Raw genomic sequence first — 20,581 nt, forward strand, 5'->3', positions numbered from 1 at the left:
GGTTGATAGAGGTTTTTTTTTTTTTTTTTTTTTACAAATAAGTTATTGTAGGACAGAGCAAAATACAGGGGGCATATGTGGTGTTTGATGATAACTTATACAAGATGTACAGATGTAACTTGTTCTTTCCTTCCAAGGAAACAAATATACGTTAGTAAATTTTGAGCATAGCATCAGTTTATTAACCCAAAAAAAAAACTATGTTATATGATCAACTTTGTTGTGAAATATGTGTTTTCTGGCAGAGGAGATAAATACATATAAAAAAATACATCCAACCCACTATTGATAAATTTTTGGACATGAACCTTTGGAAGATGTAATTCTTTGGGACAACAAAACACCAAAATGAGCACCTTCATTTCCATTGGAAAATATTAAAAAAAAAAAGGACTTGATTAGAATGGCAAAGCAATAGAGATGAGCAAAGGTCGGCTGAGCTACAAGTGTAAGTCCATTGAGTGATAAAACTTAGAAACTGCCACCTAGAAGGATATTTATTTATGTAAAAACATACTAGAAATAAGCTTGTGACTGTTGGTTTTTGGGATATTAGCCATCCTCCAGTACGTTAGACTTCCTTTGAGAGAGAGCTCTGAAGTATCGTTGCTCATCTAATGAAAGAAATAGATTAAAATTTTGAAATTGATTGCAGAAAATCAAAATATGAGTTATTTATCATCAAAACATTATCAGTTTAGTTACTATCAGCTCTACATAAAAAAATAACTGCATAAGAATGATATCTACCTTTAAAGTGGGCGCCATCTCCAAATAAAGACTCGTATGACTGTATACGCATATCAATTTCAGACACCAGAAATCGCCATATGGTTAGGATGTACTCTCCAGTTGTTAGCTGAAACACAGCAAGATCTCCACCAATAATGTGATTCCAGGACTTATAATAACCCAATGCATCTTCTTCTTCATCCGCGTCTCCATCATCATACACAAAACTTACCCCACACTCAACATGAAATGGTTTTGGCCTCATGCAAATAGTAATATGATCACCACATTCCATCTCATTCATCCCAAACATACAATGGCTTAACAACGTCAAACTCTTTCCAATGACATCGACTCTGCGGATGTAGTGTTGGTATATCCAGGTGCGGTTCTTTGTTATATTACGAATTATTATTACTGGCAAATAAAAGAATTCATAATCCAAAAATCGAGATGTCAGCACACAGCAGAAATTCAATCCTCTGAGTTTTTTCGGAGATAATGGGATGGTAAATGACATTGATGACCCTATGCATCGCTCTACAATCCAATTCGGCATCACTTCGCTTCCATAAATTGTGCTGAATATTCCAAACTCATAATACATCTGCCAAATACAACAACCTTCATTAACTATATATACATGCATAATCATACCAAGGCATATAGTTAACTAGACCAAACCTGGATTTTAGATTCCTCTATTCTATCCTCAAGAAAAGTTCCAATGCGCCTTCCGATAAGGAAGTCTAGCTTAGCCCAGCCGAAACTACGTAATACATTTTCCTCAACACCTTCCATTGGTTGGATTTTTATCATGCCTTAAATTTCAAATGACGAAGGTGCTAACATCTTCCATTCTACTAAGAACAAGAGTGGGGACATTTGTGGATCAAATACAACTTTCCGTAGCAAATGCTTATTAGAGACAAAATAGAGGTCCAAATATGTTAGTGTGTGTGGAGGATGCTCTACTGACGTCAACATACTACAGTTTACCATACTAAGCCAGTTAATCCTAGGAAGGCTTCTCACACAACTAGGCAAGGAAACAATAGGATTACCGTCTAAATATAATCGTTTTAACATGGATAGCCAACTGAAGTCCATGGGAAAGGATTCAGTAGACATATTATTATTTGCAAGTGACAACTTTACTAAAGATCTTGGTAAAGAAATCGTAAAGAACTTCAAATCACTTGGTATACCCTTGAGAATGTTGTCAGCCTTAAGCTTTTCCGTTGAATCCATATCCCTAATCTTAATTCGAGATTCACCAAGACTACATCCCTTTAACAACAATGTTTTAACCTTTTTTAACATTCCTATGGTTCTTGGTAGTTTTCCAAGCTTGTTGCAGTAGCTTGGAACGACAAGCACAAGTTAATCACATTGTTCAATTGATTCAGAAACATCAAGCAAACCAGTGCAACCTCTAAGTATTAAACTCTCAAGCCTAGGGAGACGGTCAAAGCCACCAATACGACGAAGTTGTTCACAGAAAATTAAATTAAGAATCTTCAAGGATCCAAACAATCTTTTGTCTTTTGAGCACGATCCAATTAAGTGCTGAAACCGAAATAAGTTAGAATTGTAATGAATGTTAATATGTCATCAACTCGAAATACAAAAGTAACAAATAGAGATAAGTTACCTTTAGCCTTTTATGAAGTCGTTGTGGATAACTGTAAAAAATCCCAAATGATTCAATATTGCCATATGACATGTCAAGAGCAACCAAATTCTCTATCGGTAAGTCTGAAGGTATAGACTTCAAAGGGAACCCATGCATACACAACCATCTTAATTCTTTTGGAAAATTCTTATAAGAGTCGGTTATTTGTACATAATTGAGTTGAAGAAGCATTAGCCTATCCATCTTACTCAATGTATCCGTTCTCAACTCAAGTGATCCATGTAACTTCACTTTCTCAAGCATTCTCATGTCAAGGGTGAGGCCTAAAACACTTTCTGTACCCTACAAAGAAAGGGAATGAAAATGTAATTTAAAATGTTATAAACAGGTATATAGAAATACAAAATGCATTAAACAAGTATATATAGGTCATCTTACCTTTTTTTGTTTCAACACTTTGAATGATTCATGACCCCATAAATGACTTCGTTCCCATGGCTTGTCAAGTGATTCCTTACGTACTATGAATCTTCCCATCTCTTGAACTAACTGATGCATCATCAATTCAATATTCATCAATTCTTTATTCCATCCAATACTAAGAAGGCATCTGTCAATAAGATTCGTGATCCCGGACCTGGTCTCTATATCACATGCCTCTAATATTGTTACAGTAACATCTCTATGCATTCCAACAAAAATACAAGCAATATACTTAAACAACTCCTTATCATTTTCTGATGGCAAAGAGTCGAAGCTTATTCTCAAAACATTATTTATAGGGGAATCATTTTCTTTCTTTAGCCTATCTATGTACCCCTCCCAATAACTTACATCTCGATTATGTAAAGACCTACCCAAAACTTTAAGTGCCATTGGATGTCCTTCACAATACTTTACAATTTTTTTTGACACGTCTTCACAACCATCCTTGGGATCACTGCACATGAATGCATGAAAACACAAATTTTTTTGTGAATCGATCTCAGATAAGCCTTTAAGCTCGTACATTGCTTGCTTGGGTTTAATGTTCTTTTTGAAAAGTGCACAACTCTCTGTCAACCATGCGTCCTTTGTACTTATTATGATTTTGCTTCCTGGATGAAAACCTTTGCTTCCAAGTAATGCATCTAACTGATCAAGACTACCAATATCATCAAGAACTAGAAACACTTTTTTTCGGGATATTGCATGCTCTATCATTAAGGTGTATATAGAATCATCATGAACTTGAACTGAACTTGATTTTGAAATGTCATCACAGAGTTCTTTTTGTACATCAAGCAGTCCATTAGATTTTTCAACACATCTCCTATTGATATCTTCAATAAAGCTACTGGTGTCAAATTCATGAAAATGTAACACATACACATATTTCGCTAAAGATGTCTTACCGATCCCACCCATACCCAAAATAGTTAGTATATCTATTGTATTTGATGATGCATCTTTCAACCACGAAGTGACGACTTTAATGGAATTGTCCATCCAAATCAGTTGTGGTAGTGGAAACTTTGAGGATATGTGCAATCTACGGAAGATATTGTTAACAATTTCATCAATAAGCTCCACCTTTAGCCTGGAAATTGATTTTAGTAAGAACCACAAAACACAATCCAGAAAACTAACATTCCATATTGGAGATTTAGATTTTTTCCAAAGATACAAAACAAAATTATATCATATTAAGCTATTATTTAATTAAGTTTTTGACAACATAAATATATCATATTTTCACTTCTAAACATATAAGCATCTAATGTGGAAGGTTATACTTATTATTTATAATAAGACCAAAGCCTCCGATGTAAGAGAAGATTTCATTAATGGGCCACCAAATTTCATTAATGGGCCACCAAAGCCTCCGATGTAACAGAAGATTTCATTAATGGGCCACCAAACTTCTAACCATATGAGCATCTAATGTGGAATGGTGATTAATCATCAACCTTACAGATTTTGAACTTAGAGTACAGTGTAAGTGACGCAAAATGAAATTAAGATTACATGGTTTTTACAGATGCTATAAGAAAAAAAATTCGTAATAGAAATATTTGGGTGTCAAAAGTACACCTCATGTGCGTCACCAAGTATGCCAGACTTCTTTTGAGATAAAGTCTAAACCACATGTACTCATCTGATGATAAAAGATAAAAAGTAATACATTAATTATTATTCACATACATCCACTTGCACAAATTGTTCTTTTAACATGCGGATGTTGTTATGTGAATAGACAAGTATTTCTCGTTAAGAAAGATTAAAAAATCAATAAATAAATAAATAAATCCATGTATGATATTAGATAAAATAATAACAAGCATGACAAAATAATTTGTTTATGGCGTCTACCTTTATAGTTGGAACCATTAACCAGTTGACGAAGAAATCCATTTAATTCAAAGCCATCCCGCGTAAAACCATGGGTGTGCAATATGTATTCTCCTGTTGTTGTCTGAAATCCGGTCAAATCTCCACCAATAATGTGATTCCATGACTTGTAATAATCCAGTGCATCTTCTTCTTCCTCTGTGTCTCCATTATCATACATAATATTAACTCCACACTCTTTAGTAACTGGTTTATTATTATCAGAAGTAAATCGTTTCTGCCACACGATAATATTAATTTTGTCACCACATTCCATCTCATCCATCCCAAACATCCAATGGCTTAAATATGTGAAACACTCTTCACCCACATGGACAGTTTGAATGTAATGTTCGTATATCCAGGTGAGGTTCTTTGTTATATTACTAATTTTGATCACGGGCAAATATTTGACATTAGCATTCAATGCCATCTGCACATAACAGAAACTCAATCCTCTGAGGTTGTTAGGAGATGATGGGATGGTAAATGATATTGATCGCCCCATGCTTCTATTTGTAATCCAACTCGGCATCTCTTTGCCTCCATAAATTGTGCTAAATATTCCAAATTCATAATACATCTGCCAAATACAACCACCTTCATTAATTACCATAATAATTATATATACATACATATTTACACAAAGACAGATTGTTAACTTAGAGCAAACCTGAATTTCAGATTCCTCTGGTCCTCTAAATAATGTATCAGAGCAAACTCGGATTTGTTTCTTATGGAAGTGTAGCTTAGCCTAGCCTAAATTACGTAATTCTCTTCCCTCAACACCTGTCATTGGTTGGATTTTGATAATCCCTTCAAATTCAAAAGACGAAAGAGCGCACAACGTGTACCCTGATAAAATCCTAAGTGGGGACATTTCTGGATCAAATACAACTTTTCGTAGCGAAGGCCGCTCTTTAGAACGATGAAAAAGTATGAAAATTTTTAGTATATGTGGAAGATGCTCAACGGACGTCAACATGTTACAGTTACTCATAGAAAGAAACTCAATCCTTGGAAGGTTTCTCACACAGTTGGGCATGGAAACAATAGGATTGTTATCTAAATCTAAAGCCTCTAACATGGATAGGCAACTGAAGTCCATGGGAAAGGATTCGGTTGACAAATTATTATTTTCAAGTGACAACACTACTAAAGATCTCGGTAAATGAATCGTAAAGAACCTCTGATCCCAGAAAATCCTCTTCAGTTTGTTATTATCTCATAGAGGGTACCAGAGTTTAACATGAAACAAGAGATAAATGCGCCATACCTCCCTGTTGATAACTGAATTGTTATTGGCTTTAATGTTATCATCAGCAGCTGTTGAAGTTCAGGCAAGTCATGATGGTAGGCCTTTATACCACGGAATTTGAAGAGGCATCAAACTTTATTTTCCCTTTATTTTGACACTGGGAGCTTTCATTTGGTCAACTATTTAAAATCCTATGTATGCATGCACTCTGTGCCTCTGTTGCTGCATCTTTGGTGCTTATTTCCAATTACATGCTGTCTCTGCCACTTGCTATATGCCAGAGCTTCTGAGCTGGATTATATATTACCTTATCTCAACATGATGCTCGAGCAAATTGAGGTGGGCCTAGTTGATGCAGCTTGAGAGCCAACGTTAGCAGAAAGAAAACCCTGAAATTAAAATCTACCATAAAAGGGTTTACAAAGCGTTTGCAAATCTGTTTTCAGACCTTATCTGAAAAAACACCTTAAGATGTGTCGGAAATAGTAAGGCTCCTCGAGAAAGGGTTTTCTGCTTCGGAGGAGGTGATTGCACCTTGCATGAAGATGGATCTAGAAGCGGAATTTGAAAGGGCAATGAATGAACTTATCGTTTTCACCCTCTTTGCTTCATCAATGATTCGAATATGGAAGTTAGTGTTATCTGCGGGTGATTGCCTCATCAACGATTTCATCCTTATTGCTATTCTTCCTGAGACAATGACAAGGATTTACACTCTGCAGCAAAGAAAAAGCCCCTTCACAGGATGTGAATATGATGATGGAGACCGGGGAGTAGCGTTTCGCCGGAGGTGTGACTTCCACCGTCATGGAGCCGGGGAGGATGGGATTGGGAGGGGAGGAATAAACAATAAGCAAAGGGGAGAGATGCTTATTAAAATCAACTTATTTAGCTTATCCCTACCACAATAAACTGATTTTTAAGGATTTCTATCCAAACACTTAAACATAGCTTATTGTGGTGAGAATAAACAATAAACAATAAGCACCCTCTTTTTTCCCTATCCAAACACCCAAAGAGTTTATCGGAGGGAAAGCGCTTATTTTTTAATAATAAATAGGGTGTTTGGGATTGCTTATGCTCTTTTGGCAAGAGCTTACTCATTTATTTATTAGTTTTTTTAAAAGATAATAAGGTAAAAAAAATATGTTTGGCTTATCATGTTTTTTAAAATGAGTTTTTTAAACTTTTAAAAATATATTTTTAAAAAGTTATGAATTTATAAATTTTCAAAAGTGTTTATGACTTTCATCTAAAATAACTATAAACTAATTGGAACATTTTTTTTAATTTAACTTCTCAACTTATATCCTTTTTACATCACATAATTTACTTCAAGTACTTTTTAATAAAAATATATTTTTGTCATCATACAACTTAACAAACATTTTTGACCAAACACCCTCAAACAATGTTATATACTGATACTTAGGGTGTAAACGAACTGAACGTTCGACGAACAGTTCGACGAACAAGTATACATAATCTTTTACCTTTTTTTGTTTTAACACTCCAAATGACTCATGACCCCATAATCGACTTCGATCCCATGGCTTGTGAAGTGATTCTTCACGTACCACAAACCTTCCCATCTCTTGAACCAATTGATGCATCATCAACTCATTATTCCATCCGATACTAAGAAGGCATTTGTCAATGAGATTCGTGATCCCGGTTTTTGTTTCTTTATCACATGCCTCTAATATTGTTATAGTAACATGTATATCCATTCCCACAAAAATACAAGCAATATGCTTAAACAACTCCTTATCATTTTCTGATGGCAAAGAGTCAAAACTCATTCTCAATACATTATTGATAGGGGAATCATTTTCTTTCTTTAGCTTGTCTATGTACCCCTCCCAATAAGTTATATCTCGATTGTGTAGAGACTTACCCAAAACTTTAAGAGCCATTGGATGTCCTTTGCAATAATTCACTAGCTCCTTTAACACCTCTTCGAAACCCGCCTTGGGATCGTTGCACATGAATGCATGATAACAAAAAAGCTTCTGTGATTCGATCTCAACTAGGCCTTCGAGCGTGTATGTTGCATGCTTGGGTTTAGCGTTCGTTTTGAATAGTTCACAACTATCTGTCAACCATGCGTCCTTTGTTGTTATTACGATTTTACTTCCACGATGAAAACCTTTGCTTCCAAGTAACACATCTAATTGGTCAAGACTACCAATATCATCAAGAACTAGAAATACTTTTTTGCGGGCTACTGCACCCTCTATCATTGTGGTGTATGTATAATCATCATAAACTTGAACTGAACTTCGTTTTGAAATGTCATCGTAGAATTGTTTTTGCACATCAAGTATCCCTTTAGATTTTTCATCACATCTCCTACTGATATCTTCAATGAAGCTGCTTGTGTCAAAATCATGAGAATGTAACGTAAACACATACTTGGCCAAAGAAGTCTTCCCAATCCCACCCATACCTAAAATAGTGAGCATATCTGTCGTATTTGAGGATGCATCTTTCAGCCATGAAGTGATGAATTCAATGGAATTGTCCACCCCAATAAGTTGTGGCAGTGGATGTTGAATGTGAAGCCACAGCTGGTCAAAAATGGCAGGAACAATGTGAAGTTGTGAAGCCACAATTGTTGAATGTGAAGTTTTTTCAAAGGTTGGCTGAAGACCCGGTTGTGTTTTTTTGACTACTTCTGATTTCCATCTCTATATAAGAGATTCATCTGTATTTGTAAAACTTGTATCTAGTGTAACAAAGAAATATAAACTTCAAGTTACCCTCGTGTGGACGTAGGTCAGAAATAGACCGAACCACCTTAAATCCTTGTGTTCTTGTTTTTTTCGTGAGCTCTGTGTGTGTTAAGTGTCTCGATCCTAACAAGTGGTATCAGAGCAAGGTTGTAGCTCCAGAAAGTGATTTTAAGTTTTTTGGTCGAAATTTTTTTTCGTCAAAAACGATTTTAGTGTATACCGTTGGAAAGGTCTCGTTCCGAAGATTCCGAAAATATTTTTTTCTGAATTTTTCGACCACCGGAAGACGTCCAAATCGCCGGCCAAAGGTTCGCCGGAATAGTGACCGGGAAACCAGTTCGCCGGAGAAGACGACACTGTAGCGCCGGAGCTTTGCCGGAGAAGACGACACTGTACGCCGGAGCATTGCCGGAGAAGACGACACTGTACGCCGGAGACCTGCCGGAGAAGACGACACTGTAGCGACACTGTAGCGTCACTGTAGCAGAATTTGAAAAACTCAGATTTGGTCCCTGAAGTTTCAGAAAATTGCAAGACAGGTCCCTGTTCTTTCAGAAAATTGCAAAAATGGCAGAAGATGGTAAAATCAAAATTGACAAGTTTGATGGAACCGATTATGGATTTTGGAAGATGCAAATTGAAGATATGTTGTATCAGAAAAGTTTGCATTTGCCTATGTTGGGCGAACAACCGGATGACATGTATGATGAAGAATGGAAGTTGTTGGATCGACAAGCCTTGGGTGTAGTTAGGCTTTCATTGGCAAAGAGTGTTGCGTATAACATTGTTAATGAAACAACTACTTATGGAGTATTTAAGGCTTTGTCCAACATGTACGAGAAGCCGTCCGCTTCCAACAAAGTGTTCCTCATCAAACAATTGGTTAACACCAAAATGAAGGAAGGCATGTCAGTTACCGCTCACATAAACGAGTTTAACTCGATTATATCTCGTTTAGCCTCAGTTGCAATAAAGTTTGAAGATGAAGTACAAGCGCTCCTCCTTTTATCATCTTTGCCCGATAGTTGGTCAGGCACCGTCACAGCTGTTAGTAGTGCATCCGGCACTATTAAACTCACTTTCGAGAGTATTCGTGACTTGATTGTAAATGAAGATATCAGACGGAGAAGCAATGATGAGACTTCTAGTTCTAGTTCTAGTTCTTTATTGCATACAGAAAGTAGAGGAAGAAGAAACGAAAGAGGACGTAGTCGAGGCAGATCAAAGTCCAGAAAAAGGGGGCAGTCCAAGAACCGAAAAGATATTGAATGTTGGAATTGCAAAGAAAAGGGCCACTTTAGAAGCCAATGCCCAAAACTACCAGCTGAAAAGAAAGAAGTAAACAATGTATCCTCTGAAGAATCAGGAGATTTTCTCATATGCTGTGTTGAGAATTCAGTGGAATCCTGGATTATGGATTCAGGTGCTTCTTTCCATGCCGTCTCATGCCCAGATATGGTCAAGAACCTACAAACAGGTGATCTTGGCAAAGTTCGTTTGGCCGATGATCAAGTGCTTGATGTTACGGGTATTGGGGACGTAGATTTGAAGACCTCCATGGGAACCAACTGGACATTGAAAGATGTCAGGGTTATCCCAAACTTAAGGAGAAAGTTGATTTCAGTTGGAAAATTGGATGATGAACGGTTTAATGTTCACTTTGGGGGTGGACAATGGAAAGTGATCAAAGGCAACTTGGTGATTGCCAAAGGAAAGAAGAAAGGCACTCTATACATGGTAGAGATACCTGGTGATGGTGTTCATGCAGTAACCACCAATCCGAGTCCATCTAATTTATGGCACCAACGACTCGGACACATGAGCGATAAGGGATTGAAGATGTTGGCTCAGAAAGGAAAGTTTCCAGACTTGAAGAAAGTCGAAACTGAATTTTGTGAATCTTGTGTTCTCGGGAAACAAAAGCGGGTTACTTTTGTAAAAACGGGGAAGACACCGAAAGCTCAGAAGTTGGAGCTTGTTCACTCGGATGTATTTGGACCAACACCAGTTTCATCTCTAGGAGGCAAAAACTACTATGTAACCTTTATCGATGATTCAACACGCAAGGTATGGGTCTATTTTCTTAAAAATAAATCTGATGTATTTGATACTTTTAAGATATGGAAATCTGCTGTTGAAAATGAAACTGATTTGAAGGTAAAATGCCTGAAGTCGGATAATGGTGGTGAATACATAAGCAAGGAGTTTGTTGACTATTGTGCCAAGCAAGGGATAAAGATGATCAAGACGGTCCCAGGAACCCCTCAGCAGAATGGTGTAGCTGAAAGAATGAATAGAACTCTGAATGAAAGGGCTAGAAGCATGAGGTTGAATTCTGGTTTACCTAAGACATTTTGGGCTGATGCAGTTAATACTGCAGCCTACTTGATTAACCGTTCACCGTGTGTTCCCTTGGATTTTAAATTACCAGAAGAAATGTGGCAAGGGAAGGAAGTAAGTCTCAAACACCTGAAAGTCTTTGGTTGTACTGCTTACAGTTTGTTAAAAGATGGTGACAGGGATAAACTTGATTCAAAGACCAAGAAGTGTACATTCATTGGTTATGGGTCGGATGAAATGGGTTACATGCTTTGGGATAGTGAGAGCAGAAAGATAATCCGAAGCAAGAATGTCACCTTTAACGAAGCTGAGTTATACAAAGACAGAAACAACAAAAGTCCAGAAGATCAGAAGGAGTATGTTGAGTTTGAAGGTGTTGAAAAGAAGAAAGAAGCTCCAGTCGAAATCCCTGAATCTGGGGATGATTCAACTGACAGTGGGAGCTCAGGGGATAATTCCAGTAATGATTCTGAAGATGAAGAAACCAGTCCTCCAACTCCAGAGTCCCCAGTCACACCTCAAGTTCAACTAAGAAGATCTTCCAGAGTCACCAGACCACCAAACAAATACTCACCATCTGTCAACTACATTCTTTTGACAGAAAACGGTGAACCCCAGTGTTACTCTGAAGCTATATGGTTGAAAGATTCATTGCAGTGGGAGCTAGCAATGAAAGATGAAATGAAGTCGCTTGAGAAGAACAACACATGGCACTTAACAAAGCTTCCAGTTGGGAAGAAGGCTCTTCAGAATAAATGGGTTTTCAGGGTCAAGGATGAACATGATGGTACCAAACGGTACAAAGCAAGATTAGTAGTCAAGGGCTTTCAACAGAAAGAAGGAATTGATTTCAATGAAATATTCTCTCCAGTAGTGAAGATGACCACTATCAGACTTGTTCTCAGTATTGTAGCAGCAGAAAGTTTGCATCTAGAGCAACTAGATGTCAAGACAGCTTTTCTACACGGTGACCTAGATGAAGACATTTACATGACACAACCAGAGGGTTTTCAGGATAAAGGCAAAGGAAACTTGGTGTGTAAATTGAAGAAGAGTTTGTATGGTCTGAAACAAGCACCCAGACAATGGTATTTGAAGTTCGATAACTTCATGAGAAAAGTTGGTTACAAGAGATGTGACAATGATCATTGTTGTTACATCAAGAAGTTTAAGGGTTCTTATATCATTCTACTACTCTATGTAGATGATATGTTGATTGCCGGTTCAGACATGTCAGAGATCAAGAAGTTGAAGAAACAGATGTCTGAAGAGTTCGAAATGAAAGACTTGGGAGCTGCAAAGCAAATACTCGGGATGAGTATATTCAGAAACAAAGATGGTTCTTTAACACTATCTCAAGAAAAGTACCTTGAGAAAGTATTAGAGAAATTCAGCCTTAAAGATGCCAAGATCAGAAGCACACCTTTGGGAAGTCACTTTAAGCTTTCTAAAGCTCAGTCACCCAGATCAGATGAAGACAAGAAAGAAATGGCTAAAGTTCCTTATGCATCCGCAGTTGGTAGCCTCATGTATGCAATGGTATGCACGAGACCAGATATAGCTCATGCAGTGGGAGTTGTTAGTAGATTCATGTCCAATCCGGGAAGAGAACATTGGGAAGCAGTTAAATGGTTGTTGAGATACTTGAAAGGGACTTCAAAGACGGCATTAAATTTTAAGGGAAAAGACGTAGTTCTGAATGGTTATGCAGATGCAGATCTTGGTGGTTGTAAAGATTCATACAAAAGCACCACAGGGTATGTCTTTACAGTGGGCGGCACTGCAGTAAGTTGGATGTCCAAACTACAGAAAAGTGTTGCCCTTTCAACCACAGAAGCAGAGTATATGGCAGTTGCTGAAGCAAGCAAAGAGCTTATATGGTTGAAGAATTTTCTCAACGAACTTGGCAAAGAACAAGATGATTGTGCATTATTTTGTGACAATCAAAGTGCAATTCATCTTGCAAAGAATCCCGTCTTCCATTCGAAGACAAAGCACATACAGCTGAGATATCACTTCATCAGAGAAAGAATTAATGATGGCACTCTGAAGTTGAATAAGATCAAAGGAACTGAAAATCCAGCTGATATGTTGACTAAGGTTGTCACCTTAGAAAAGTTGAAGCTTTGCATAGCTTCAACTGGTCTTCAGGATAATTGAAGAGAAGGCCAGGGTAACTAGGAAGGAGTTAAGATCAAATACAGATGCACAGTTGAAGCACAGTTGAAGATTGTTCCGTGGCTTCAAGTGGGAGATTGTTGAATGTGAAGCCACAGCTGGTCAAAAATGGCAGGAACAATGTGAAGTTGTGAAGCCACAATTGTTGAATGTGAAGTTTTTTCAAAGGTTGGCTGAAGACCCGGTTGTGTTTTTTTGACTACTTCTGATTTCCATCTCTATATAAGAGATTCATCTGTATTTGTAAAACTTGTATCTAGTGTAACAAAGAAATATAAACTTCAAGTTACCCTCGTGTGGACGTAGGTCAGAAATAGACCGAACCACCTTAAATCCTTGTGTTCTTGTTTTTTTCGTGAGCTCTGTGTGTGTTAAGTGTCTCGATCCTAACAGTGGAAACCTTGAGGATATGCGTAATCTACTAAAGATTTCCTTAATAATTTCATCGATAAACTCCACCTCTAGCCTAGAAATTTATTCATGTAAGATTCACAAAACCCAATCCAAAACTAACATGCTATATTCAAGATATAATTTTTCCAAAGACCCAAATCAAATTTATATCATATCAATCTATAATTTAATTTAGTTTTTCTCATCATAAATATCATCAGATTTGTACTTATAACCGTAGTATCAATTAATGTGCAAGGTAATTATTAATTTATTATCATCTTCTTATCCACAATATTACCAGAACCACCAATGTAATACAAGATTTTGTTAACCGGCCAACAAATTTCATTGTGCTTCTACAAAACCATCAAACTTAAATATCAGCGTGGTTTTACATGAATCAGAACAAAATTTCAGGGAATAGTTATAAGTTAAACTTTACTACATACAAGTAAGAGCATTACAATATCATGATCAGGGATTATGACTTGAAGGTAGAATGATATAAAAAAAATAGTAGATGCATTACAACTGTTCAAAAATATATTTTAGTAAGAAGCATGTAAAATTAAAATGGTTTATTTAAATGAATTTATTTATGATAATAATAAACGCATAGAAAATGTGTTAAAGTTAGCAAAGATTGTTTAAACTAACTATATGAATTAATTTATGAGATCACTTAAATGCAAAAACTAGATTTAATTTTAAGCATGTCTTTATGCAGATTTAAATGCATAAAAAATATGCCTACTTGATAATTACAAAGAAACGTATTGAAACGCAGAGTACTCTTGAAACGCATGCGGAGAAGATGATATTGACTTTTTGTGCTCTAATTTATCATAATATAAAAGAAGTAAGGAAATATGGGTAAGAAAGTGGTTACCTGCCATTTGCAACCTTCCCTTTAAAATCAGCAACTTCTGTAAGCGCCTTATTCCATCGGTCCATCTTTTCAGCCCATTTACTTCTTTTAGTTGCATCTGCCTCTGCATTCATCATCCGTCTATGCTTAGCCATTGCATCCCCAAAGCTACCTTGTTGCTTCCTGACATCGGTGGGCTCAACATGATAAAATATAGGCATGACAATATGGCTGGATGCTTTATAGTGCTCAAGGATCAGCATCAGTTCGTCAAGACACCACGTTGAAGTAGCATAATTCTTAGACAACACAATAATAGAAACTCTGGATGCTTTAATCGCACTCTCCAACTCTGGTTTCAGATCTTCCCCTGTTTCAATCTCTTCATCATCTAAGAAGGTAGTGATATTGGCATGCATGAGTGCGTTATAAAGGTGATTAGTGAAACTGTGACGAGTGTCAACACCTCTAAAACTTAAAAATACATCATATTTATGACCATGAGTTGATGAAGAAGATGAAGATCCTTCTGAAAGTTCAGAAAGAACAACCATTATGAGTTATGGGAAGCTACCAGTGATTTGTGATTTTATACTAGATTTATAATCAAATTAAGAGTAATGGATGCACATTGTGGTGGTTTTTATAAACCCAGTCAAAGTCAACTTCTGTTGATAAATGGTTATGTTGCTGTCAAATATGCTTGGTAGCCAATTATTTCGATAGATAAAGTTACATTCTCCATATTTATAATTGTTAAAAAGACAAAATCAAAGGAGAGACGAATTAATAAAATAGGAAGCCGTTGACAATAAATTGTTCCTGATATTAATAACAGTTAAAAAAACAAAATCAAAGATGCCAAATTCATAGAATAAATATAACATTGACGATAAATTGTTCCATGAATTATTGAGATATAAAAGTCATATATATGTGATGGCCTGATGGGTTCTGTCTGATATTTTAATCAGTAAAGTCAAATCCTTGGTATTCATAAAAGCTAATACAACAATATAAAGGAATCACAAAAAAATTGTTTTTTGTAATAATCCGAATTTTCATACAGAATTTCCAAGAGAAATCCTTAGAAGAAGTTTTAATCAGGTGAAACTCTCCTCCCCATCACCATCACAGACAAAAATGAACCCTAATATCATATGTTCTCTCCCAGAAAATCCTCTTCAGTTTGTTATTATCTCATAGAGGGTACCAGAGTTTAACATGAAACAAGAGATAAATGCGCCATACCTCCCTGTTGATAACTGAATTGTTATTGGCTTTAATGTTATCATCAGCAGCTGTTGAAGTTCAGGCAAGTCATGATGGTAGGCCTTTATACCACGGAATTTGAAGAGGCATCAAACTTTATTTTCCCTTTATTTTGACACTGGGAGCTTTCATTTGGTCAACTATTTAAAATCCTATGTATGCATGCACTCTGTGCCTCTGTTGCTGCATCTTTGGTGCTTATTTCCAATTACATGTTGTCTCTGCCACTTGCTATATGCCAGAGCTTCTGAGCTGGATTATATATTACCTTATCTCAACATGATGCTCGAGCAAATTGAGGTGGGCCTAGTTGATGCAGCTTGAGAGCCAACGTTAGCAGAAAGAAAACCCTGAAATTAAAATCTACCATAAAAGGGTTTACAAAGGGTTTGCAAATCTGTTTTCAGACCTTATCTGAAAAAACACCTTAAGATGTGTCGGAAATAGTAAGGCTCCTCGAGAAAGGGTTTTCTGCTTCGGAGGAGGTGATTGCACCTTGCATGAAGATGGATCTAGAAGCGGAATTTGAAAGGGCTATGAATGAACTTATCGTTTTCACCCTCTTTGCTTCATCAATGATTCGAATATGGAAGTTAGTGTTATCTGCGGGTGATTGCCTCATCAACGATTTCATCCTTATTGCTATTCTTCCTGAGACAATGACAAGGATTTACACTCTGCAGCAAAGAAAAAGCCCCTTCACAGGATGTGAATATGATGATGGAGACCGGGGAGTAGCGTTTCGCCGGAGGTGTGACTTCCACCGTCAGGGAGCCGGGGAGGATGGGATTGGGAGGGGAGGAATAAACAATAAGCAAAGGGGAGAGATGCTTATTAAAATCAACTTATTTAGCTTATCCCTACCACAATAAACTGATTTTTAAGGATTTCTATCCAAACACTTAAACATAGCTTATTGTGGTGAGAATAAACAATAAACAATAAGCACCCTCTTTTTTCCCTATCCAAACACCCAAAGAGTTTATCGGAGGGAAAGCGCTTATTTTTTAATAATAAATAGGGTGTTTGGGATTGCTTATGCTCTTTTGGCAAGAGCTTACTCATTTATTTATTAGTTTTTTTAAAAGATAATAAGGTAAAAAAAATATGTTTGGCTTATCATGTTTTTTAAAATGAGTTTTTTAAACTTTTAAAAATATATTTTTAAAAAGTTATGAATTTATAAATTTTCAAAAGTGTTTATGACTTTCATCTAAAATAACTATAAACTAATTGGAACATTTTTTTTAATTTAACTTCTCAACTTATATCCTTTTTACATCACATAATTTACTTCAACTACTTTTTAATAAAAATATATTTTTGTCATCATACAACTTAACAAACATTTTTGACCAAACACCCTCAAACAATGTTATATACTGATACTTAGGGTGTAAATGAACTGAACGTTCGACGAACAGTTCATGAACCGTTCGGCGAGAAGTTCGTTTATGTTCGTTTATTTAATAAACGAACGAACATTAACAATGCTCTCGTTCGTTCATTTACGTTCGTGAACGTTCGTTTACGTTCGTTCATTTATGTTCGTTTATGTTCGTTTGTTTACGTTCGTTCATTTATGTTCGTTTACGTTCGTTCGTTTATGTTTGTTTATGTTCGTTTGTTTATTGAAGGATTGGCTAGAAGGGAAATGATTTTTTTCTTTTTGAAGTATTATTTTGTTAATTTTGTATGGAATGACAAACAACTAAGTAAAACTTTATTATACTGTTATGTTTTTGTCGAACAACTAAGTAGAACGTTATTATTGTATGAAAACGTTGAACACGTGTTTGTTTTCGTTTAAGTTCATGGTTGTTTATTTATGTTCGTTTAAGTTTTTTTTATGTTTGTTAAATGTTCGTTTAAGTTCGTTTGACTTTGTGTTCGTTTATGTTCGTTTGTATTCGTTTATGTTCGTTTGTGTTCATTTATGTTCGTTTATCAACTAAATGAACACAAACACAATAAATTGTTTAACGAACGAACACGAACATAAAAAGTTTTTTCGTTTAGTTGTTCGTGTTCGTTTGTTGTTCGGTTAAAGTTAAACAAACGAACACGAACAAGCCTCTGTTCGTGTTCGTTTGGTTCGTTTACAGCCCTATTGATACTAATAAAAAAATAAAATCGGATGGAGATGATTGTTTTTCTCATAACTTATGATATTTTTTCATATGTTCTCTAAAATTGATACTTTAGCTTTTTTTTCACTTGTCATTTTGTCATTATTTTTCAAATTTTTTTAGATTATGTTAATTAGAAGGCCTATAATTAGCAAATCACAAGTTAATCTTTTTCAAAATTCAAATTGAAATCTTAGTTTGTGATTAATTGGGAAATTTAGTCAACACTTCATTATACATTATATGGCCTAGGAAAATAGCATCAAATGGTTTAAATGATATAGTAATTGTGGAACAACAACTTTGGGATGTAATCATCAAAATTTGTCACTTAATTAGAAGATTCTGAAACGTAATTGATTGCTCAAAGTCAATATTTATGTAAGGACAACTATGCCGTCGATCTCTCTCAAACCAATCAATGACTTCAAGAGTACTAATAGACAACCAATGCTAGACAGGTATGTATGAAAGTGGGTCCAAACCCGACCCACGTGGACCTCGACCTGGAAACGATTAATGAGATTTTGTAGGACCAGAAACCAAACTGGTATAAAGGGTACGACTCTGGTTCGGTTCCGAGTATAGTACCAGGTATAGTGGGTCTAGAGTCGGAAACATCAAATTGGATAGGGTGTAACCAGGTAAAAAGGGTCTAGAACCCGAAACCCAAAAATACGGGAAACCCTAATTTTTTTGTTAATTACTTAGTGGCTTGTACTTTGAAAAATTTGAGATTTGATATCTTGAATTCGGGGGACCATAAGTCATTAAATATGAAACCAAAAATGACAAAATTATAGTCTGAAATCATGTACAAACTATAAACTACATGCTGGGAAAAAAATGTGTCCCAATCTGACTTCAAACGAATGAGATATGTTTGTTTTAGAAATTTCAAAGAATACAAAGTACAAAAAGAAATAGTTGAAAAGTTAAAAATCCCCAGCTTTGATATCCCAACATTGGGGGACTCAACATTGGGAGACTGCAAGTCATTGAATATTAAACAAAACACTAAAACAATTATAGTCTAAGATCACATACAACTCTAAACTACACGTTGTAAAAAAATTGCATGTCAATCTAACTTCAAACAAGTTAGATATGCATGTTTTAAATTTACACAAAATACAAAAAAAAGCTAGAAAACTGAAAATTTCTAGCTTTGATAACTTGACTTTGGGAGACTATAAGTCATTGAATATGAAACCAAAAATCACAAAAATATTTTCTAAAATCATGTACAAACTCTAAACTACACGCTTTAAAAGTCGTATGTCAATCCGACTTCCAACGAATAAAATATGTATGTTTTAAACTTTTCATAAAACCCGATTTTGGCCCCTAAAAACGGTTAAGGTTCTTATCACTAGTTCTGGTTTTCGTATTAGGTAAACCTGGACACGAAACGCGGATAAAACCATTTTTTAAACCCATACCGATTCTACATATTTAGCTTCTAACGGTTCTGATTCCGGTTCTGGTCCGGTTTTCCGGGTTTAAATCTCATCCATATAGGTAGGTTCTTATTTCATCTACTCAACAAAACTATATCAACACTTCCTTATTCCATTACTATTCTCTTTTTCTTCGCTTGATTTCTAGGGTTACATCTTAATAAAGCCAAATACAGTATAAGGTTACCAATCACTCTTTTTTTGTCTAGGGTTTACTATGGCTATTATTAATAAAATTGAAAGTTAGTTTTTTTTATTAAGGAGTGTGGAGGGTTATAAGGATATTATTTCCTAAAGGCGAGACAATTAGTTTCTCAGTTGATTCTTGAGCATTGATGTTCTTTCCTAGTATTCGATTTACTCATGGTAATCATCTATATCATTTTATTTTTTCCTATAATTGTCTTTTTAAGTGATGGGTTTAAAAATATTCAATCAATTTTCTTCTTTCTTATTCTTAGGATATTGGCAATCCTCTGGTTCCTACATTTATATCAATTAACAATATCATAATATATGGAAAGCTAAACAACTTAATGGATATAGCTATGTTGTTAAGGTCGGAAAAATGCTCTAACATTGCTTTTCAATTGATGTTGTATATCTATGCTAGTCGTTTCTTGAAAGAGCTTCATGATATGTCCACCAATTCATTCATATATTTTGGTGTATCTTAACTGTTGATGATGAACTAGGAAAACAATATCTAATTTTATTGTTTTTATTTTTCCTATGAAGTGTCTTTCAAAATTATTAGTGAATGTGACATTATAAGATATGGTGTTTATTTAGTCCTAATATAATATGAAATACTAATAAATTGATCCTATATGTGGGTTTCATTATAGCTAGCTAGCATATGTATATATACCTTTTTCTACAACAGAGCTTAACACTCTTTTAGATGACTTAAATTTTATCAAAGAACTGATAGTTTCTTTGGTAAGTTTCAATGGTATTAATGCTACATGTCTTAGTCGAATAATAAGATCCATTTGTGGATATACAACAAACATCTCAAGGTTGGAATCATCATTTTAATATGAAAACACAAGGTATGCTTTTATATCAAAATGAAGATCACATATGTGTTTACTAAGAACTAGTAGGAGCAAATTGATATTAATAATCTTCTATGAATGAGTCAAACTTAATCATATGAAGTTACATTCTGTCTATTGGTGGTTGTCGATGCCAACAAAAATAA

The 20,581-nt window shown here is 35.5% G+C and overlaps 1 protein-coding gene across 6 annotated transcripts; it reads right to left on the bottom strand.

Moving 5' to 3' along the window:
- Nucleotides 1–211: 211 nt before the first annotated feature.
- On the bottom strand, nucleotides 212–15,077 carry LOC145164104 (disease resistance protein RUN1-like). 6 transcript variants are annotated; one of them, XM_079082832.1, is made up of 9 exons: nucleotides 6,015–11,719; nucleotides 5,412–5,527; nucleotides 4,721–5,321; nucleotides 4,442–4,505; nucleotides 2,807–3,947; nucleotides 2,387–2,710; nucleotides 1,417–2,301; nucleotides 751–1,339; nucleotides 212–614 (listed from the first exon to the last, which is right to left on the bottom strand). In XM_079082832.1, the coding sequence occupies exons 3-7, from the start codon at nucleotides 5,319–5,321 to the stop codon at nucleotides 2,116–2,118; spliced, it is 2,316 nt and encodes a 771-aa protein (XP_078938958.1). In that variant the 5' UTR covers nucleotides 5,412–5,527; nucleotides 6,015–11,719; the 3' UTR covers nucleotides 212–614; nucleotides 751–1,339; nucleotides 1,417–2,115. The 6 variants fall into 6 exon arrangements, with proteins under 6 accessions (XP_078938958.1, XP_078938964.1, XP_078938969.1 ...); XM_079082838.1 differs by having other exon boundaries at nucleotides 2,807–3,690; nucleotides 3,763–3,947; nucleotides 5,412–11,719; XM_079082843.1 differs by lacking the exons at nucleotides 5,412–5,527; nucleotides 6,015–11,719 and adding an exon at nucleotides 14,535–15,077 and having other exon boundaries at nucleotides 4,721–4,897.
- Nucleotides 15,078–20,581: the final 5,504 nt, after the last annotated feature.

The sequence above is a fragment of the Lactuca virosa genome, chromosome 1 (assembly GCF_052849685.1).
Source record: "Lactuca virosa cultivar CGN04683 chromosome 1, Lactuca_virosa_CGN04683_v6, whole genome shotgun sequence".
Classification (NCBI taxonomy): domain Eukaryota; kingdom Viridiplantae; phylum Streptophyta; class Magnoliopsida; order Asterales; family Asteraceae; genus Lactuca; species Lactuca virosa.